The sequence below is a fragment of the Camelus bactrianus genome, chromosome 7, assembly GCF_048773025.1.
Source record: "Camelus bactrianus isolate YW-2024 breed Bactrian camel chromosome 7, ASM4877302v1, whole genome shotgun sequence".
NCBI classification, from domain to species: Eukaryota; Metazoa; Chordata; class Mammalia; order Artiodactyla; family Camelidae; genus Camelus; species Camelus bactrianus.
In genome coordinates this window covers 66,049,176-66,070,055 of record NC_133545.1, presented here as the reverse complement: position 1 = coordinate 66,070,055, position 20,880 = coordinate 66,049,176, and the positions used below count along the sequence as shown (strand labels likewise).

At 35.4% G+C, this 20,880-nt stretch overlaps 1 protein-coding gene across 4 annotated transcripts in view; it reads right to left on the bottom strand.

The window, feature by feature from the left end:
* SLC25A40 (solute carrier family 25 member 40) overlaps nt 1-20,782 on the bottom strand; it is a 32,950-nt gene extending 12,168 nt beyond the window's left edge. Inside the window, exons 1-5 of one of the 4 annotated variants that reach the window (XM_010946603.3) lie at nt 20,582-20,782; nt 12,186-12,254; nt 10,723-10,843; nt 9,435-9,494; nt 7,574-7,680 (exon numbers count right to left, since the gene is read on the bottom strand). In XM_010946603.3, the coding sequence (XP_010944905.1) occupies nt 7,574-7,680; nt 9,435-9,494; nt 10,723-10,819 (264 nt within the window). In that variant the 5' untranslated portion in view covers nt 10,820-10,843; nt 12,186-12,254; nt 20,582-20,782. Of the gene's footprint in view, nt 1-7,573; nt 7,683-9,434; nt 9,495-10,722; nt 10,847-12,185; nt 12,255-20,581 lie in introns of those variants that run through there. The other 3 variants (XM_010946604.3, XM_074367534.1, XM_074367533.1) reach the window with 3 other exon arrangements.
* Nucleotides 20,783-20,880: the final 98 nt, after the last annotated feature.

Genomic DNA, 20,880 nt, shown 5'->3' with positions numbered 1-20,880 from the left:
AGAGCCTTTACAATGCATTTGTCATAATGTTCACTATCCAATCAAAATTCATTAGACATAAAAAGAAACAAGAAAAAGTGTCCATACTCAAAAAAAAAGTAGTCAACAGAAACCAACAGAGAAGGATTAAGATGACGCAATCAACAGATGAGACCTCGAAAGCAGTTATTATAAACATGTTCAAGAACTTAAAAGATGATATATGAATAATGAATGGACAAATTTGGAATTCAGCAAGGAAACAGTTACTATAAAAAAGAACCAAATGAAAATTCTAAACCTGAAATGAAAAATTCACTATGTGGGCTTAACAGCAGAATGGAAACAGCATAGAGTTACTGGAGTTGGAGACAGAACTGACTAAATCTGAAGAAGGAAGAGAAAAAGAATGAAGAGAAAGGAACAGAGGCTCAGAGACCTGAGGGTAAGTATTAAGTGGTATATAATACAAGTTTATCTGGAGTCATAGAGGAAAGGAGAGAGAATGGAACAGGAAGTTACCTGATGAAATGATGGCTAAAAAGTTTCCCAAATTAGTGAAAGATATCAATTTACAGAGTCCCAAATCTCAAGAAATCCCAAGCTGAATAAAAACAAACACTGAAAAAAAAAAAACCAGTAAAGAAAAATAACAAAATACATGTAGAGAAAGAACAATAAATGCAGACTAACTTCTCATTAGACCCATGAAAGGCCTAAAGACAATGTAATGACATATTTAAGGTGCTGGGGGGAGGAGAGGGAAACTAAGCCAGAATTCTATATGCTGCCAAGTACACTTCAAAAATGCTTTAAAAAGACATTTCTGCAGAACAAAAACTGAGAGAATGTGCTGTCAAAATACTTTCACTCAACCTGAAAAACGTTCTTCAGGATAAAGGGTCATGATGCCACATAGTAACTATGATCTTCAAAAAGGAAGTAAGGGAGAAATGGTAAATATGTCATTACATATAAAACATATATTCCTCTCCTTTTTCTTTTTAACTACTTTAAAAGACATAAGACCATTTAAATAAAAATTCTAATAGTGAACTGTGGAATCTGTAATGTACAAAGACGTACTAGGAAGAGGAAGGACTGAAGGGTGTCAGAACTGTAAGGGGGCTGCGATTTTACTCTACTTGCAAGTTAGGAGCTCAGCCTGCCATGGTATCATGAGAGCTGGTAAAGACCAAACTCTGTGGGGTGAGAGATAAAGAGGTTTATTACTGACAGCAATAGCAGTACCCAAAATGTCAGCATTTTGGTGCCTGTTTCCTGAGTCCCAATTTACACAGGGCAATGTGAAGATGGCTAGATAACACCTGAAGACACCGTGGACTGCATTACAGGAGAGGCAATCTGATCTTAGGGAATCCAAATCCTTCGTAACCGGCAGTAAGGATGCGTTTCCCTTGCTCTAGAGGGAAACACTGTATCATCCAAGGTCATCCACTATACAAACATCCTTGAAGAGATGGTCAGGAACGAAGGGCAGGCAGTGCCATGCTCACAACATATGCAGAAATATGAAACACTTTAGGAGAACTCTCTCCCTAGAAATGGGATAGAGGAATCAAAGTGATACTATTACAATTCAAAAAATCAAAAAAATAAAAATAAAAATAAAAAATGAAAGAAGAAAACAAAAACAAAGGGAGCAATTAGGAAAAAAAACACACAAAGATGGTAGATTTACACTACAACACATGAAGAATTGTATTAGAGGGCTAAATTTTCCAATTGAAAGTCATCACATCAATAGGGCTCCTGTAAAAAACAACAGAGGATCACAGCTAAAAGAATCTCAAGCCTCAGATCCTATCTGAAGAGTTTCCAGGAAAACACAAAGAAAATGGGCAAGACAAAAACTAGGACACTTGAGAAATTTTAGTCTCTGACAACACAGCTGTAACAAGAAGTAAATATAGGTTAAGGTCTAACTTGATAAACTTAAAACCTCACATTAAAGGTCTATCTACCTCAGTTTTTAACCCAATACAACACGTCCAGCTTTCAAGAAAAAGAATTACAAAACATGCTAAAAGGAAAAAAAAAAAACGTCTGAAGAAACAAAGCAAGCGTCAGAACGAGACTCAGATATGGTAGAGATTCTGGAATTATCAGACTGGGGATTCAAAATAACATAACGAATGTGCTAAGGGTCCTGACAGTAGTATCAGAGGAGTAGTACCGGAGAGTCAGGACTTTCACCATTACCCACCAGTAATGAGACCACCTCACCAGTGTCAGTGGGAATCACAAGGGGAGTCAGAAGTTCCACTTCCACTGTCTTAGTCTGTTAAGGCTGCTGTAACAAAACACTACAGACTGGGTTGCTTAGAAATAGATCGATTTCTCACAGTTCTCGAGGCTGGAAGTCCAAGATCAGCATGCCAGCAAGGTCAGATGAGGGCTCTACTCTGGGTCTCAGAGTTCTCATTGTATCCTCACACGGCAGAAGGAGCAAGGGAGCCCCCTGGGGTCTCTTTTCCAAGGGTGTCTTAGAAAAGAGGTCCCTGCCCTCATGACTTGATCAACTGCCAAAGGCCCCACCTCCTAAAATAATTTCACTGGACATTAGGCTTTCAACATATGATTTTGCCGGGGGCACAAACATTCAGACCGTACTGTCCAACAATGAAGACGGCCCTCCCACTCTGTGTGCCAGTGGAGGCTGAGTGAGGAACCTGGGCTTCCAGTCTACTCTGCAGTAACAAGGTGGCACCTCTCTTCCTCTGAGTTAACAGTATCAAAAAGGCCAGCGAAAATAGAATGTTTAAATGAGATTCAGAGTCTCATAACACAAAACTCAAAATTTCCTCATTTCAGTTAAAAATCACTTGTCATTTTAAGAAGCAGAAAGATGTAAAACTGAATGAAAAGAGGTAATAAGTAGACACCAACACAGAGAGATAAGGAAATTAGAATTATCTAATAAAGATTTCTAAATAGTCAACATAAAAATAATTAAATGATCACTTAAAACATATCCAAAACAAATGAAAAATCAGGAAGCTTCAGCAAAGGAATAAATACACAAAAACCATACAGATTAAAATGGAATTCTAAAAAACGTTCAAATAATGCAGAAAAAGTCAGGAAAACAAGACAGAAATTGAAAACAGAACAAAGAGAAAACAAAAACAAAAAAGAAATGGAAGGCTTAAACTCTAACATATGAGTAACTTCATTAAATATAAATAGTCTAAATACAATAATTAAAAGGTAAAAACCCACAGAGCAGTTTAAATAACATGATTCAATTATTGCTGTCTACAAGAAATTTCAATTATATTGATTCACTCAAGTTAAAATTAGTTGGGGGGAAAAACAAAACAAAACCAAAAGCCTGTCTACTAAATAGAAGACATTTTGCAAATGATATATCCAATAAGGGGCGAGTATCCAAAATATACAAAGAACATATACAACTGAACATCAAGAAAACAAACAACCTAATTAAAAAATAGGCAGAGAACCTAAAAAGACATTTTTTCCAATGAAGACATACAGATGGCCAACAAGTACACGAAAGGATGCTCCACACCACTAATTATCAGGGAAATGCAACTCAAAACCACAATGATATCTCACACCTGTAAAAATGGCTATTATACAAAAGACAACAAATAACAAGTGTTGGCGAGGATGTGGAGAAAAGGGAACCCTTGTGCACTGTTGGTGGGAATGTAAACTGGTGCAGTCACAAACTGAAAACAATATGAAGCTTCATTGAAAAATTAAAAATAGATGTACCATATGCAATTCCATTCCTGGGTATTTATGCAAAGAAAACAAAAACACTAATTCAAATTAGGCACCCTATGTTCACTGAAGCATTGTTTACAATAACCAAGATATGAAAGCAACCCAAGTGTCCGTCAATATAATGGATAAAGAAGATATGAGATATAGATACCTATCTATCTATGGGTATATTGGTAGAAAATGGAATATTACTCAGCCATAAAAAGAATGAAATCCTGCCATTTTTGACAACATGGATGGACCTAGAGGGTATTATGCTAAGTGAAATTATTTAGACAGACAAAGACAAATACTGTATGATTTCACTAATATGTGGAATCTAAAAAACAGAACAAATGAATAAACATTTCATTTTAAACAGAAACAGAGTTACAGGTACAGAGAACAAACAGGTGGTTGCCAGAGGGGAGGAGGTTGGGGTGAGGAAAGAAATAGGTATGAGGGAGATTAAGAAGTACAAACTTCCAACTACAAAGTAAATGAGTTAAGGGGATGAAATGTACCTTATGGGGAACACATACAGTGAATAACTGTGTAATATTTTTATATGGTGACATACTGTAACTAGAATTATTATGGTAATCATTTTGATATGTGTACAAATTCATATGGAAATTTCAAATCACTATGTTGTATAACAGGAACTAACACAGAAGGCCAATTATACTTCAAAAACAAACAAACTTATAGAAAAAGAGATCAGATTTGTGATTAACAGAGTTGGCGGGTGGGGAAAGGGTGAACTGCATAAAGGTAGTCAAAGGTCCAAACCTCTAGTTATAAGATAAATACTAGGGATGTAATGTATAACATGATAAATTTACTGCTGTATGTTATATGTGAAAGCTGTTAAGAGAGTAAATCCTAAGAGTTATTAGCATAAAATTTTTTTCTTTTTAATTTTGTATTTGTGAGATGATGGATGATTATTGTGATAATCATTTCATGATATATGCATGTCAAATCACTATGCTATACACCTTAGACTTATACAGTACTGTGTGTCAGTTATATCTGGAAGAAAGAAAAAAAACAGATTTGAACAGTCAACACAGGAAATATGTCATTTCTTTCCAAATAGATATGCAGGTTTAACATAATTCCTAGAAAAACCTCAGCAAGATTTTTTGTAGATATACACAGGAGTATTTTAAAATTTATATGAAAAGACAAAGGAACTTCAGAAATAGCTAAAACTACATTGAAAAAGTAAAACAAGAACAAAGTGGGAGAAACTAGTCTACCTGATTTCAGGACTTTCTATATAGCTACAGTAATTAAGACTGTGTGGTACTGATACAGGTAATAGACAAATAGATAAATGGAACAGAATAAACAACCTAGAAATAAATCCACACAATATGCCCAAGTGATTTCTGACAAAGATGCAAAAGCATCTTAATGGAGGAAAGAGAGCCTTTTCAACAAACGCAACTGAACAAGCACAGGTTAGAACAACAAAAATAATGAACAAACATACTCATACATTATATAAGAATGACTCAAAATGGATCAAGGACTTTAAAAAACAGGAGAATATATTCAGATCTAAGGGTAAATAAAAGTTCTTAGATTTTATACCAAAAGCATGATCTATAAAGAAAAAATACACTGGACTTCATCAAAATTAAAAATTTTACTCCATGAAAGACCCTGTTTAAGAAGATAAAAAGACAAGTTAGAGAGTGGGAAAATATTTACCAACCACCCATTCAACTAAGGACTAGTATCTAGATTATATAAGGAGTGCTCAAAACTTAACAGTAAAAATATATACAGTTCAATTAGAAAATTGGCAAAAGATATGAAGGGTCATTTCACTGAAGAGGATATACTGATGGCTAATAGCATATGAACAGATATTCAACATCACTAGCCATATGCAAATTAAAACTACAGTGAGATATCACTATACATTTATCATAATTGCTAAAATAAAAATAGTGACAACACCAAATGCTAGCGAGGATGTGGAGAAATTAGTCATACATTCCCACTAGGAATCTAAAATGGTTCCATCAGTCTAGTAAACAGGTTGGCAGTTTCTTACACCATACACATGCAACTACCATATGACCTAGCAACTGCATTCCTGGGCATTTACCCCAGAGAAATGAAGACTTACAGTGATATTAAGATCTATAATAAGAAATATACGTTTTGGCCTTAATCCATGGTTCCTCGCACACAGTTCCTGAAACTCATAATTTCCTAATGATAAAGAGCAAAGGAAGCATATCTTGTTAATAATTTTTGGTCTTTTGTCCTTAGTCCTGAAATAGCTCCAGAGGATAGAGGTGAAAGTACTCGTAACAAGGCCCTTTCAACCACACTTCAGTTTATGTTAATCAGGTGACTTTGGGAAAGGCCCTGGAAAACCACAAGACAGGGGCTGGATGCCAAGGGGAACCAACTACTTGACTAGAGGGTTGGAACTTTTGGTCCCACCCCCTTCCCTACCCCAGTCCTCAACCTCAGGGGCTCTGAGAGGGAGGAGTTAAGTAGAAGCTGAGCCAATCACCAATGGCCAGTGATTTAATCAATCCTGCCTATGTAATGCAGCCTCAGTAAAAGTCCCTAAAGTATAGGATTTGGAAGCTTCCAGGCTGGTGAACACATGGAGGTGCTGGGAGAATGACACTTAGAGACGCCTTGGAAGTGCCACACCCCTCCCCTAAAGTCTTGCCTTATGCGTCTCTTCTATCTGGCTGTTCCTGAGTTGTATCCTTTCATGATACACTGGTAATCTAGCAAGTAAACTGTTTTCCTGAGTTCTGTGAACTGTTCTAGCAAAGTATCGAACCCAAGAAGGTGGTCATGGGAACCTCTGATTTACAGCTAGTCCATCAGAAACACAGGTGATAATTGGGACTTGTGACTGGTATCTGAAGTGGGAGCAGACTTGTGGGACTGGGTCCTTAACCTGTGGGACCTGATGCTAACTCCAAGTAGATGGTGTCAGAACTGAGTTAAATTGTAGAATACCCAGTTGGTGTCCACTGGAGAATTGCTTGGTATGGGAGAAAAACCCCACATATCTGGTTCAGAAATGTAAGGGGAGTGTTCGGAGAGAAAAACAGTGAGTAGTTTTTTCTTATACTTTCACATACAAACCTGTGAATGAATGTATGCAGTAGTTTTATTCAGAGCCCAAAACTGGAAACCACCCAGAAAACAGACTGTGGTATATCCATACCATGGAATACTACTGAGTAATAAAAAGGAACAAACTACTGATACATTCACAACTTGGATGAATCTTTAGATAATTATGCTAAGTGAAAAGTGCCAATCCCAAAATGTTATATATGATTGTTATATAGCATTCCTGAAATGACATTATATAAATAGAGAACAGATTAGTGGTTGCCAGAAAAGGGAAATAGGAAGGATCTTTGTGGTGATGGAACTGCTCCGTATCTTCTTCCCTGTATAGATGTCAACATCCTGGTGGTGGGACTGCACTTATCTTGTCACATGTTACCACCAGGGGAAACAGGGAAAAGGTACATGGGGTCTGTCTGTATATTTTTCTTAAAACTGCACATGATCTCAAAATAAAAATGTTTTTTAAAAATCAACTCCCCCTTTTTTTTCCTATGTAAGTAAGCATGAAGAGATGAAAATAAAGTTAACAAAGAGTTAAAAGCAATAAAGTACTTCCCCTTTCCTGCTTCACTGTCCATCTTTTAATTGTGGATAAATGTGCTAACTACATGGTGAACTTCTTACTCTCCTGCAATCATTAAATCTTTCATACATAACAGTAAATATAAGAATGGAAAACATACTGTGATAATAAATAATTTAATCTCTTTACCAATGTTCCCTTGAAACGTCCTGGCTTCTTATACCATACTTTGTTGCCTTCCTCTTCACAGACACATAGATGATCCATGAGTCCATTACTATATAGAAAACATTTTCCTACCAAAGAAGATTGCAATAGTCAATGATTACTTCACACAACTGTATTATTTCTACAGATGAACAAACTGGAAGTACGATGAGCAGACTAAGAAATCATGAAAAGACACATAACCTTGTCTTCACCTTTTAGGATGAAACAGAAATAATTTGATTTGCTTAATGACATAGCACTGGGCTCTCAACTCACACTGGTGAAAAGCAACTGAGTAAGTTAGGATTTCCGGACTGTAGTCAGCAAATGCATACAGAAATAAATTCTTTTAGGTTAGTGAAGGAATGGAGAGGGAAGATAAAGGAGGAAAACCTGTTTTGAAAAGAGAACATAAGTGTATGTCTTCTCTGGCCAGAAGAAAACTCTGTGGTATGTAAGGGAGCTTCAGACAAAAAATACATTATGATATCTAATGTATATCTGCAAGTCACTAAGAGAGCAGATCTTAAAAGATCTCATTACAAGAAAAAATTATTAACTAGTGAGGTGATAGATGTCGACTAAATTTATTGTGGTAATAATTTTTCAAGAGATACATGTTATCAAACCATTCTACTGTACACCTAAAACTAGTACAATGTTATATATCGATTATATCTAGTAGAAAATAATGCTATGCTTTGTCCCTCTCTCTGTATTTATACTGCTCAGTCTAGATATTCATCAGCTCCCTCCTAATTCGCTACAACTTTCTCTAATAACAATTCCTTCCCATTATTGTATTTGTTCGTGCTGCCAAAACTGTCTTCTCTATTTGGCCATATATTTTCTGTCAGTTTCACAATACTATTAGTCTAACTTTAATGTACTGGAAACTACCTTCCTTTTCAGTCTCTTCCTACAGTCCACCTGTCCTTCACTCATCCGAAATAATGCCTGTAGTGCTCTCCATCTCACCGCCATGCATTCAACAGGGGCATTTTTGTCAGAGCTAACTTTCTTATAGTCCAAGCAGTCTGTTTTCTGCTATTTAAACATGTTTAAACTAATATTATCTTTATAAAACTGTAAAATATTGATCAAGGAATTGCTATTTTTGCCCATCTAATAAAAATGTAACTACTCTCCTCAAAGTTGACATAATTTACAAGGTCCAGCAACTAACCAAGCTGCTTGATAAAATGATGAATGTCCTATCACTATTCAAGCAACAACTGGATGACTGTTGGATGAATATTCTAGGGTGGGTGCAGCACTTAGACTAAAGGAGGAAGCTAGATTCTAAGGTTCCTTACACGTATAATTCTGTTCCTGCTTGTGAGGCATGTACTCAAATATAAAATCGTCCTCTGCTTTCATGAGTAGACTCATAAAAGTGTTACATATGTGCCACATATACACACACTCACACAGGCAGTTGACCCTTGAACAATACGGGTTTGAATGGTGAAGGTCTACTTATATGCAGATTTTTTTCAGTAGTAAACACTACAGCACTACACGATCTACAGTTGCGTGAATCTGAGCATGAGGGACTGTGAATACTGAGGACCTGTGGGCATCAAGGGTCAACTATAAGTTATAGGCAAACTTTCAACTGCATGGAGGATGGGCGATGCTAACCCCCTTCATGTTCAAGGGTCAACCGTATTTGTTTTCTGCTTCATCATGGACAACTAAGAGCCAAAAAAGTTTCTGCGTGAGGATCAAGGTATCAATTTTATAAAATTGACAAAAAGAGAATATTATTCAAACAAAAATGAATGCAGTGGCATTCAAAAATCTAACATAACATTTTCAGGGTAACTAGAATACACACCTTTGGAGAATGGGTTGTTTTGGGCTTGGAGTCGAATTTTAACAACATCAAAAGGTGTCACTGTGAAGATACAGAAATTTCAATTAACAAGTGATACCTGTAAATTGTACAGATGTTTGTCCAAAGAATACAAACTACATCAAATGATACCTTTCCTCATAACTATATAATGGGTAAGATTATTTATCTTTAAGTGGTTTTGAGTGTTAACATTCTAATTTTTTGCCTATGAATTTTGTTTAAAGAGGACCAATGAGAAAATGTAATTACTTCTCTCACAAGTTCTAAACTCTCACTTATAATATTTCTACAATTATAATTCTATTAGCATTAAAACTAAAATATTAGCATTTATAAGAAAATGTTATCTGACGTAAAGAATAGAAGTTCCAAAAGTCTATTTAAATATCTGAGAATAGCTCTGTATTACAACTAATCAATAATCAAACAACATAAGTCTTCCTAATCTGTTAAATTCACCTGTATCAAATAAAAACTACAGATGCAAATTTGAGTAAGCTAGCCATAAATCATCCTTACTACCATGTTCTGTTACTCCACTGGGAACAGTACAGCAAAGGAAAAAGGTTTAAACTTGCATGCTATTATTTCCTCATCTGAGAAGAAGGAGGTCACATTAGAAGATCTCTACGGCCTTAACAACCCTAGAGGTCTGACCTGAAGGAAGATACTATACTCTAAAGCAATCAGCTTAGTTTGTTCTAATGATATGCTATCTTATTTAAATAAACTAGCCAACTCATAATCATTAAAATGCTAAACTGCCACCTAACTATGTCATTTGGCTGCATCTATTAAGAAAGTCATTATAAAACAAAAATGTGGTCCAGAGAAATTTAAGCAATTCACAGTTACTAAAAACAAAGTAAAACATAATTTGTATTTGTTGCTACTATAAGGTGCCCAAATTCTCTGTATTTTTCATTATGCTAATATTTTATTCCATCTTCTTACTTTTTATTTAAAAAAAGGATAACAGAGTCATAAAAATTTAACATTGATAGGGACTTCAAAGAACTCCTGATCTAAGCCCCTAACTTCGCAGACGAAAAATGAAGTAGAGAGAAAGGGCTATCCTAAAGTGCATTCACCCTGAGAATGGCAAAGCAAGACTAAAGTTCTAGTCTCGATTCTCTGTCAAGAGTTCTTTTCATGTTATCATGATGTAGCATGAATGATAATACTATCATTATTTCACAGACAGCAAAACTCAAACGGAACCTGTGATTAATTCAGTTATATAATCTACATCATAACATTCCTTTACCCATCAGCGATGTCAGTATAGCTCCAGTACAAGAGGCAAGCATTTGTTGAAGAGGTGTCACTTTGATAACTGGTGGTCCCTCTGCCTCAGGATCCATATTTTTAACTAATAGAAGAAAAATCTGCTAAAGAAAAGCAAGATGTAAAAAAAAAAGTTTAATGAAAAACATCCTCAAAATTAACAGCTAAAAGGTAAACAAACTATAAAAACAATAATCAGTTTTACTATCAAAGCACAAGTTGTTGACCACTTTCAAAAATAAATATATGAATTTTATATAAAAAGGCACTAAAAAACTCTCATTAATAAAACACGTTCTCTGATCTTCCAAAAATTGTAATGTACTTCAGCTAAGCTATGTGAGCAGCATCACATTTGTAACACAGTTAATAGAGCATTAAGAAAACAAACTCCGGCCAAGTAACAGAATGAAAGTAGCTGACCAACAAGGCTCAGAATCTGAATTTAGGCTCAAAAGAACTATTCAGATACTCTAATCTAGTATAGAGATATCAGCAAATATAGCACTACTTTTATTGCATATCAAACACTGTTGCAAAATAAAATTAAAACACATAACCTTCATAAGAAGCATTATCTTAGAAAACTTCAGTGAGAAAAGCAACATATACCTATAAACTTGTTCAAAAATAACCAGTCAATAACATATGGGGATCATCTTTCCATGTCTATGTACACAAAAGCACATACATGTGTATGTATAATATGTGTATACATGCACGCAGGCAGATTACATCTAACTAATCAAATATATACAAACATTTGCGTATCTGTGTACATGCATCTTTTTTAAAGACAAAATAGGTTAATACTATTCATACTGTTTAGCAGCTAGCTCTGATACTTAAAAATATATTATAGACATTGTGTCAATAAATACAGATTTACATTATCATTTTTAATGCTTGTGTGGTTTTGAATCATATTTATTTAATCAGCCTTATATTATTAGATATTTAGGTTATTGCCAATTTTTCATTAATTCATTAATTTCATAAACGCTCATATAAATATCCTTATACATACATCTTTTTGTGGTGTTCCTACAACCACTATAGAAAAAAAAGTAATATTGCTAGGCTAAGATAAAAACTTGAGACAAATTACCAAAATGGTTTCCAGAAAGACTGGACCAATTCATATTTCCATTGGCAACATATAAGTTCCTATTAGCCCAAAAATTCACCAAACGCTCTCTCATACTACACATCATTTTTTTTCCTGAACCATTTGAAAGTAGGTTGCATACATCACACACTCTTCATCCTAAATGCCTCAGAATATTCCTATATAAATCATAATACAATTATCAAATTGAGGAAACTTAATGTTGATAAACAATCTACAGTTCATTTTCCAATTTTGTCAATTATCTCAATAATGACCTTTATAAAAATGAATGGTAGTTGTTTTATTTCTTTAGACTTTTATTATTTACCTACCGGGTTTAAGACTTTTCCTCAACTCTATGTTCCAATACTTTATTGTTTGTAACATCAGTCGCTGAAAATCTGTAGTGAAAAAAGAAAGTAATGTCTTATCTTTTCACACAGGAAAGGGATAACAAGCCTAAAGGAAAAGAGTATATAAAAGACTTTAAAATGAATCAGTGAATATTTATTAAATATTATTTACTTATTTTATTAAATATTTCTATTAAGTGCTTTGAGGAATATGAAAAGCATTCAATGAATGTTATCATTAGAGTTATGAAAATATTTTCACAAAAAATCTTCATATTATCCCAGTAAAAACAGACAATTCTAAACCTGAAAGTACTGACCAATCTTACTATCACTGGGATTTGAACAACTAGTTTCTGTGAAACTTATAGGAAACTCAGAGACTAAAGTAACATGGTAAAGGTGGCCACAACATAAAAGAAGGTGTAACACTCTGGTCTACAGGACTATTGTCTTAGTTTCTTCAACAAATGACAGTAAGGTGGGGAAAAAGGTAGCATTTTCTTCTAGGAGTTTTATAATTTCAGGTTTTACAATTGAAGTCTTTAATCCATTTTGAGTTGATTTTGTATTCAATGTAAGATAAGGGTCAAAATTCTTAATATAGCCAAATTCATCAATCTTTTCCATTATAGATAACACTTTTTTTGTGGTTTCTTTAAACAATCTTTCCCTATTCAAAAGTTCAAAAGATATTCACCTATATTTTCTCCCTAAAAGTGCTAAACTTGCTATTGACAAATTTTGAGTCCTTAATCCATACAGAAGTTTTTTTAATAGCATGTGAAGTAGGGATCCAATGTCATCTTTTTTCACGTGAAAATAGATGAATACTTTATCCAGCTCCAATTATTAAATAATCCTTCTTTTCTCCTTTAACCCAACATACTATTTGGTCATAACTAAGTTCTATTTCTGTGTGGAACTATTTCTAGTCTATCTACTCTATTGGTCAACTATCCATCCTTAAACCATACCACACTGTATTATTATTGTGTCCTAATTAGTCCTTATATTTGGTAGAAAAAGTCCATTCTCCCTGTTCTTCTCCTTCAGAAGTGTCATGGTTACTCTCGGCCCTATGATCCATCATATAAGTTTAAAGATCATCTTACCTTGTTCCTTGAAAAACCTCTTTGGGATTTTTGATTGGAATTGAATTGAATCTATAGATAAATCTGGAGAGAATTACTATCCATGAATACCATCTATTCCTTCATTTATTCAGGTCTTCCTTAATGTTGTTCTGAAAAGGTTTAAAATTTGTCCTATAGAGACACTGCATATTTGTGGCAGATCTAACTCTAGGTACCTGGTAATCTCTAACACTAATATAAACAGTGTCTTTCTTTTAATTACACATTCTCTCTGTTGTAAGCACATGCCACTGATTTTGTGTATTAAAACTTATACCCCGTCAACCTTGCTAAAAAAATCCTCTATTATTTCTAATTATTGACTTTGAAACTCTTGAGTTATTTACGTAGAAGTGAATGTTGTCTGCAATCAATGACTTGGATTGCACCCATTCCTAATCATCATGCTCCAGTTTAATTTTCTCACTGCACAGGCTAGGATCTTCAAGACAGTATTAGACAAAGAATGGTGGAAATGAGTATCATTGTTCTATTCCTGAATTTAAAAAGAATTCTTCTAAGATTCCCCATTAGGATGATGTTTGCTCTAGACTATTTATTTATTTATTTATTTATTTATTTATTTATTTCATTCATTCATTCATTCATTCATTCATTCATTCATTCATAAATAATAACTCTTCATCACTTTAGGAATTTTCTTTCCAATCCCTATAAAGACTTTCTTTCCTTCTTTCTTTCTTCTACTCCAGTTTTAGTGAGGTCAAAGTGACATGTAAAATTGTAAGATATTTAAGATACACACCATGGTGATTTGATAGATGTATATACGTTGTGAAAAAAATACCTTCTATCTAGTTAATCAGCACATCCATCACCTCACATACTTATCCTTTTTTTGGTGAAAACATTTAATTTCTACTCTCTCAGCAGATTTCAATTATATAACACAGTGTTATCAACTACAGTCACCATATGGACATTATATCCTCAAACCATATTCATCTCATAGCTGAAAAGTTGTATCATTTTACTAAACTCTTCCTATTTCCCCACCCCCTGGCCCCTGACAACCATTTTTCTATACTCAGTTTCTGTGAGTTTGATTTTTTCTTTTTAAGAGTCCACGTACAAGTGATACTATGCAGTATTTGTCTTTCTGTCTCGCTTATTTCACTCGGCATAACGTATAGGTTCATCCACACTGTCATAATGGCAGAATTTTCTTCTTTCTTATAGTTGAATAACATTCTGTTCTATCTATCTATATCACATCTTCTTCATTTTCTTTATTTCTTTCTTCACAACTTTATTGAGGATTAACTGACATACAATAAACTGCATACATTTAAAGCTTACAACTTGATAAGTTTTGACCACCTGTGAAACCATCACTAATAAACAAAATGAACATAACTGGCATACTCATTAGTTTCCTCCTGCTCCTTTGTTACTGCTACTTCCCAGCACTCCTCCTCCACGCACTGAAGCAACTAATGTTCTTCTGTCACTATACATTAGTTTGAATTTTTGAAAATTTCACAAGAATGGAATCATACAGTATGTATTACTTTTCTTCTGGCATCTTTCATTTACTATAATGCTTTTGGTACTCATTCACATTATTGTATGTACTGGTACTTGGTTCTTTTCTATTACTAAGTAGTATTTCACTGTATAGCTATACTATAGTTTCTTTATCCATTCACCTATTGATGGAAATTTGGATTATTGCAAGCTAGGGGCTAGTACAAATAAGGAGCTACGAATATCCAAGTTTAAGTCTTGAGTAAATACATAGAAATAAAATGGCTGGATCAAAAAAAAAAAGAAAGAAGAAGAAACTATAGTCTGTCCACAAGAGACAAATGCAAAGGTGGTTCAACCTGTGAAAATCAATCAATGGAATTCACCATATTACTCAGATGAATGGGGAAAAAAACACATGATCAACTCAGTTAATACAGTAAAAACTGATAAAAATCCAACACCTTTTCATGATACAAACATTCGACAATGTAGGAAAAGAAGGGAACTTCATCAACATGGTAAAGGGCATGTAAGAAAAACCCACATATAACATTATACTTAACGGAGAAACTGAAAGCTTTCCCCTAAATTCAGGAAGAAGACAAAGATGTCTACTTTCTCGCATCATCCTGGAAGTTCTAGGTAGGGCAATTAAGTAATAAAAACAAACAAAGGCATCTACATTTGAAAAAAAAGAAGTAAAACCATCTCTATTCACAGATGACATGATTTTAATATCTTGAAAATTCTAAAGAATCCACCAAGAATACCTACCAGAGCTAATAAACAAATTAAGCAAGGCTAGAGGATATAAGATCAACATATAATCATCAGTTGTAATTCTATACAACACTTAACAGTCTGAAAATGAAATTAAGAAAACAATTCCACCTGAGTATAATTTTATAGTTGGCCTCCTGATCCCCTGTATCCGAGGTAGCACAGATTCAAATAACTGTAGATCAGGTAGTACTGTAGTACATATTTAATTAAATAAAATCCACGTATAATTGGACCCACAAAGTTCAAACCTGTATACAATAAAAATTACAAAACATTGCCGAAATAAACTAAGGAAGACATAAATAAGTGAGAAAACATCCTGTGTTCATGGATAGGAAACCATAATATTGTTAAGATGGTCATATTATACAAATTCAATGCAATCACTCTCAAAATTCCAACTGCTTTTAACCAACAAGCTGATCCTAAAATTCATACGAAATTTCAAAAGACCCTGAATAACCAAAACAGTCTTGAAAAAGATGTACAAATTTTGGAGGATTCAGACTTCTCAATTTCAAAACTTACTAAAAGGCTACAGTAACCAAAACAGTGTAGAAGCAGCCTAAGGATAAACATACAGATCATGGAACAGAATTGAAAGTCCTGAAAATCTATGGTCTATGGTTAACAGATTTTCAACAGTCTTTCCAAGAGATGCTGCTATGATAAATGAATATCCACATGTAAAAGGATGATGTTGGACCCTTAGCTCACACCATGTACACAAATTAATTTAAAATGGGTCAAAGGCCTAAGCTAAAACTATAAAACTCTTAGAAAATGAAGTAAAGCTAAATGATCTTGGATTTGGCAACAGGTTCTTAAATATGACACCAAAAGTACAAGAAACAAAAGAAAAACATAAATAATATTAGATTTTATCAAAATTTAAACCTTTTGTGAATCAAAGGACATTATCAAAAAAGTGAAAAGACAAGCCACAGAATTGGTGAAAATTTTGCAAATCTATCTGATAAGAGTCTAGTATACAAAATCCTTCAGAACACTTACAACTCAGTAAGAAAGAGACAAAAGCCCAATTTAAAAATGGACAAAGGACCTGAACACTTATCAAAGGTATACTAATGGCCATGAAAATATGCTCAATGTTACTATATGATCCATCAATTCCAAGAAAAATAAAAAGATATGTCCACAAAAAGACCTACATATAAATGTTCACAGCGTTATTCATACCACTCAAAATTAGAAACAACCCAAATACCCATTAACAGGAGATGGATAAACTGTTGTTTATTCACACAATGGAATACTACTCAGAAATAGAAAGGAATGAACTATCGATACCTGGAGCAACATGGATGAATCATAAAAATATTATGTTCGACAGAATAATTCAGATGCAAAGCATATAATTACATGATTCCATTTACATGAAGTTGAAATACAGGAAAAAATATTTATTAATTAAAAGTCTGAAGGGTGGTTACCACTGGTAGGAGAAGGGAGATTGGAAGAAGGAATGAAATAGCCTTCTGAGGTGACCGAAAAGTTCTTTATTTTGATGGAGGTGATAATTACATGGATACACATATTTGTTAGAACTCATCAATCTGTTTGCTTTAAATGGGTGCACTTTATTGTATGTGGATTATTAAAAGTATTAGAAAAGTTTTAAATTTGCATGATGAGACGTATATAGAGGTCTTATGGTAAATCAATCGTACTGGGCCTGGCACATTGTAGGTGCTTACTCAATATAGAAGGAAAGAAAAAAGCAACAGAGGTAGGTAAATTGTTTCATAGTCATGGTCAAATATGTATTCTGTAATATCCTAAAGGAATTTACAATCTAGTTTGGAATGTAACACAACCTCTGAACCAACTCATTATCCTTAACAGCTCCTATGGGTCCCACAGCAGCCACTGACTTAACACTGCCTCAGGGTGATTCATTCTCAAATTCTGAATCCTTCTGCCTGGCTTACACTCTGTTTTTGACTCTTCACTTAGGTTGTGTTCGAAGACTTAATACACTGAATTTTCCTTGGTTTCCCAGCTCACTCTCACCTGAGACATGAACTGCAGTGCCACTGCCATTAACTCACTCTCCTTTCATATGCTTAGCCTGAAAAACTAAGAACTTAGCCTCAGAAAAACTTGAGGCTCTCCAGTTCACCGGGGTAGTAAGACTGCAAAATGTGAAAATTAATCAATAAAAATAGTAATGGAACACATTTCAGAAAACAATAGATCAACAGTTGGCAAAGCAATCAAACCGGACTCTTATTGAAGGCCCCAAACTAGCAGGATACAAAGGCTAAATCTAGGTTAGGCTTGCTATGAAAAGGAAAGAGGAACAACTGTTAGCCAAGTGGCGAGACTTAAGGAAGAGCAAGAGAAAAGGAAAGTGGTACTACAGGAAAATGAATAAATCCATTTGTTTAGACTCCATATATATATGAGGTAGTCTGAAAAAGCAGATTAGGCCTCATATGATAACCACAAATAGTTGTTGGGTAGACTGAGCAGAGATTATCTTAATTTACAGTTGATGATGAAAATGTAGCATAGCAAAGTTAATATCTGCTCAAGGTCAAACTACCTAGGAATAGATCTCATACTGAATGAAAGTCATTTTCTCATGATTCACAGCCAAATACTCATTTAATTAGACCACACTTCTGCTCATGTTCTCCAACTCTGCTTATTAGAATTCTTCAACCAACTTCTCACCATAAGTAACGCTGTACCCATTCATTTCTTCTTGAATGTATACCTTTCACCTGAAGCACATCTCAAGATATTAACATAATCCTATTCTCTTACCAATAGCTCTGATTATTCATGACAGTAAGGAGGTTTCTATGTTTATAGGCCGCAGATATATGACCACATCCTTTTTCTGTTGGCAACTAAAAGATATGAGTTCCAGTAATAATTTTTAAAAATTGTCCTTGGGTTACAGATCAGAAAATTTCCAACACTGTCCAGTAAAACAGACTTTCTGCTTATTCACAGCTTGACATTATCACCTACAGTGCAGTCAAGGGTGTGTCTAAAAGCCTAGGGTGCAACTCTGTTACAGTCCTTCCTCTTTATAGTAAGTAAGAGAGGTACCTTATCTTTCACTGGAATATAAAAGGGGCTTCCTGTTTTTATTTTCAACAAAAACATGTTTAAATCTTTCTCATATCCCCTAAGCTTTCAAAGACCCTATCTTCCCTTTCTATCTTTATAATTCCCTTACCACAACACATTTTCGGCAAGAGTACACTCAACCTGTCTCCACTTCAAGCCCATCGTTTTTAACTTAGTACTCACCTTAGCTAGCTACTGAAAGTCTCATTAAGGAACCAATGACATCTTAAATACCAGAACAGAAGGCCTATTTTTCAAGTCTTAGCCTTTTTGAACTCTTGAAGATGGAGTGGCTGGTGTAGAGTTGCCAGAATGATAGATAGCACTTACTAAGTTCTCATTCTGTGCCAGACACCATACTAATCATGTTTTCAAAAACGTTTCACTTAATCTTAACAACATCTGAGAAGTGTTTATTACCCCCTTCTCACAGATTAACATTTAGGATCAAATTACCCAAAACCACAGTTAGTGAAGTCTGCATGATCCCATTGTTTGTAATTCTGTGACATTTGAATATTAGTTTCCAGTTCTCTTCCTAACACCGTGGCTTTTTCTCTCTCTCACTATTTCATCAACCTCTGCTCATCACTACTTCTCTTATTTCACATGCTCTCCTAGGCAATTTCATTTCCTTCCATGACTTTACATTCTAAATTAGTGTTTCTCAACTTTTTAAAACTTTCTATAAACATAAAAACCTTGTGTTTTCTGTAACTTATTTATTAACTTATTTTGAAAAGACTGTTTTTCCTAAATAGAAATTCTGATGTCGAATATGTGTGTTCAAACTATAGCTCTTCCTGTCTTTCAAGATGTGACAACCTCTCAAGCATCACCCCATGATGGAGAATCAGTGACTGGTCTGTATGATGTCTCTCAAATCTATCTATCTTCCCTCTCTTCCATTTCCTTCTCTCTCCCAGACATCTTTCCTGAATTACAGACAAATATTATGAAGTGTCTAATTATGATAGTTCCATGATCGTCTCCCCAGCCCTTCAAACAAAAGCCATCCATAGCAAAACTCTCATTTCCCTTAGCAGACCTGAACCATTTCTTTGTGTCCGTCATTTTGGCTAACAGTATTACAATCTACCCTTATCTCTGCTTTAAGGTAGCTATTTGTGAAACAGTGATATGGACACTAACTTTCCTGAGCTACTAAGTTAAAAATCAACCATTAAACAATGAGTGACTATCATTGTCAAGAGTTAAGGAATGCAAAGTAGTACAAGAATTAACCCTTTTTACTCCTTAAGATGTTTACAAGTAAAAACATAACAAAGTCAATTTGTGCGTGAAGCGTTTTCCCACTTGTAAAATAAAATTTAGTTCTCAAAACATTTACATTTAATCCTTACTACAAATCCCATTTTTACAGATGAAAAAACTGAGACTCAATGGGATTAGGTAATTTAACCAAAGTTTTACAATTGTAGGGGCCGGTTGAGACCCCAAATCCTAGACTTGAGATTTCAAATTCCCCATTCTTTCTGTTATTGCGGAAATAAACTTCTATACAGTAAGACGAATATCGGTCTGGGCACAGCAAAGGTCAACAGAGCAGCGCACTCAAGTACTAAAAGGCACAAGGCGACCTGGACGCGCTCTAGGCCGGAGGCCTCCTGGCCCAACTCTCGCTCGGACGCGCTCCGTGCACTCTCTCCCCCGTAAATCTCCGTGCGGCCTGTCCCCAGCCGGCGGGGTGACAGCGGGAAAACCACGTTCTGCGACTTGGGGCGCGCTGAGCAGAGGCTGCGGCTGGCAACCCGCCCCGCCTAAAGCTGAAACCGGGCTCAGCCGCAGCCGCTGCGCCCCCAGCTGCCGGGACAGCCGACCTGCGGGAAACAAGCGTACCTGGTGGAGGAGGCGGCTGCGGGGCAGGCGGTCCCCCCAACCTTAGAAGACGGGAGTGACCCTGGTGGCGGGCAGGGCCAGGCTGCGGCGCTAACTGCATTCACTACGTTTGGTTAACTCGGAGCCACAAGGACGCTTCAAGCAACACAGGGACGAGAAGCAGCAGGAAGAGATCGCGGATCTCAAACCGAGAGGGCATCGCAATGGGGGAGGGGAGGGGAGGGGCGTGGCGCGAGCGAGGAGGCGGGGCGAGATGGGCGGGACGCGCAGCGCGAGGGGCGGGCAAAAGCGGGCTGGGC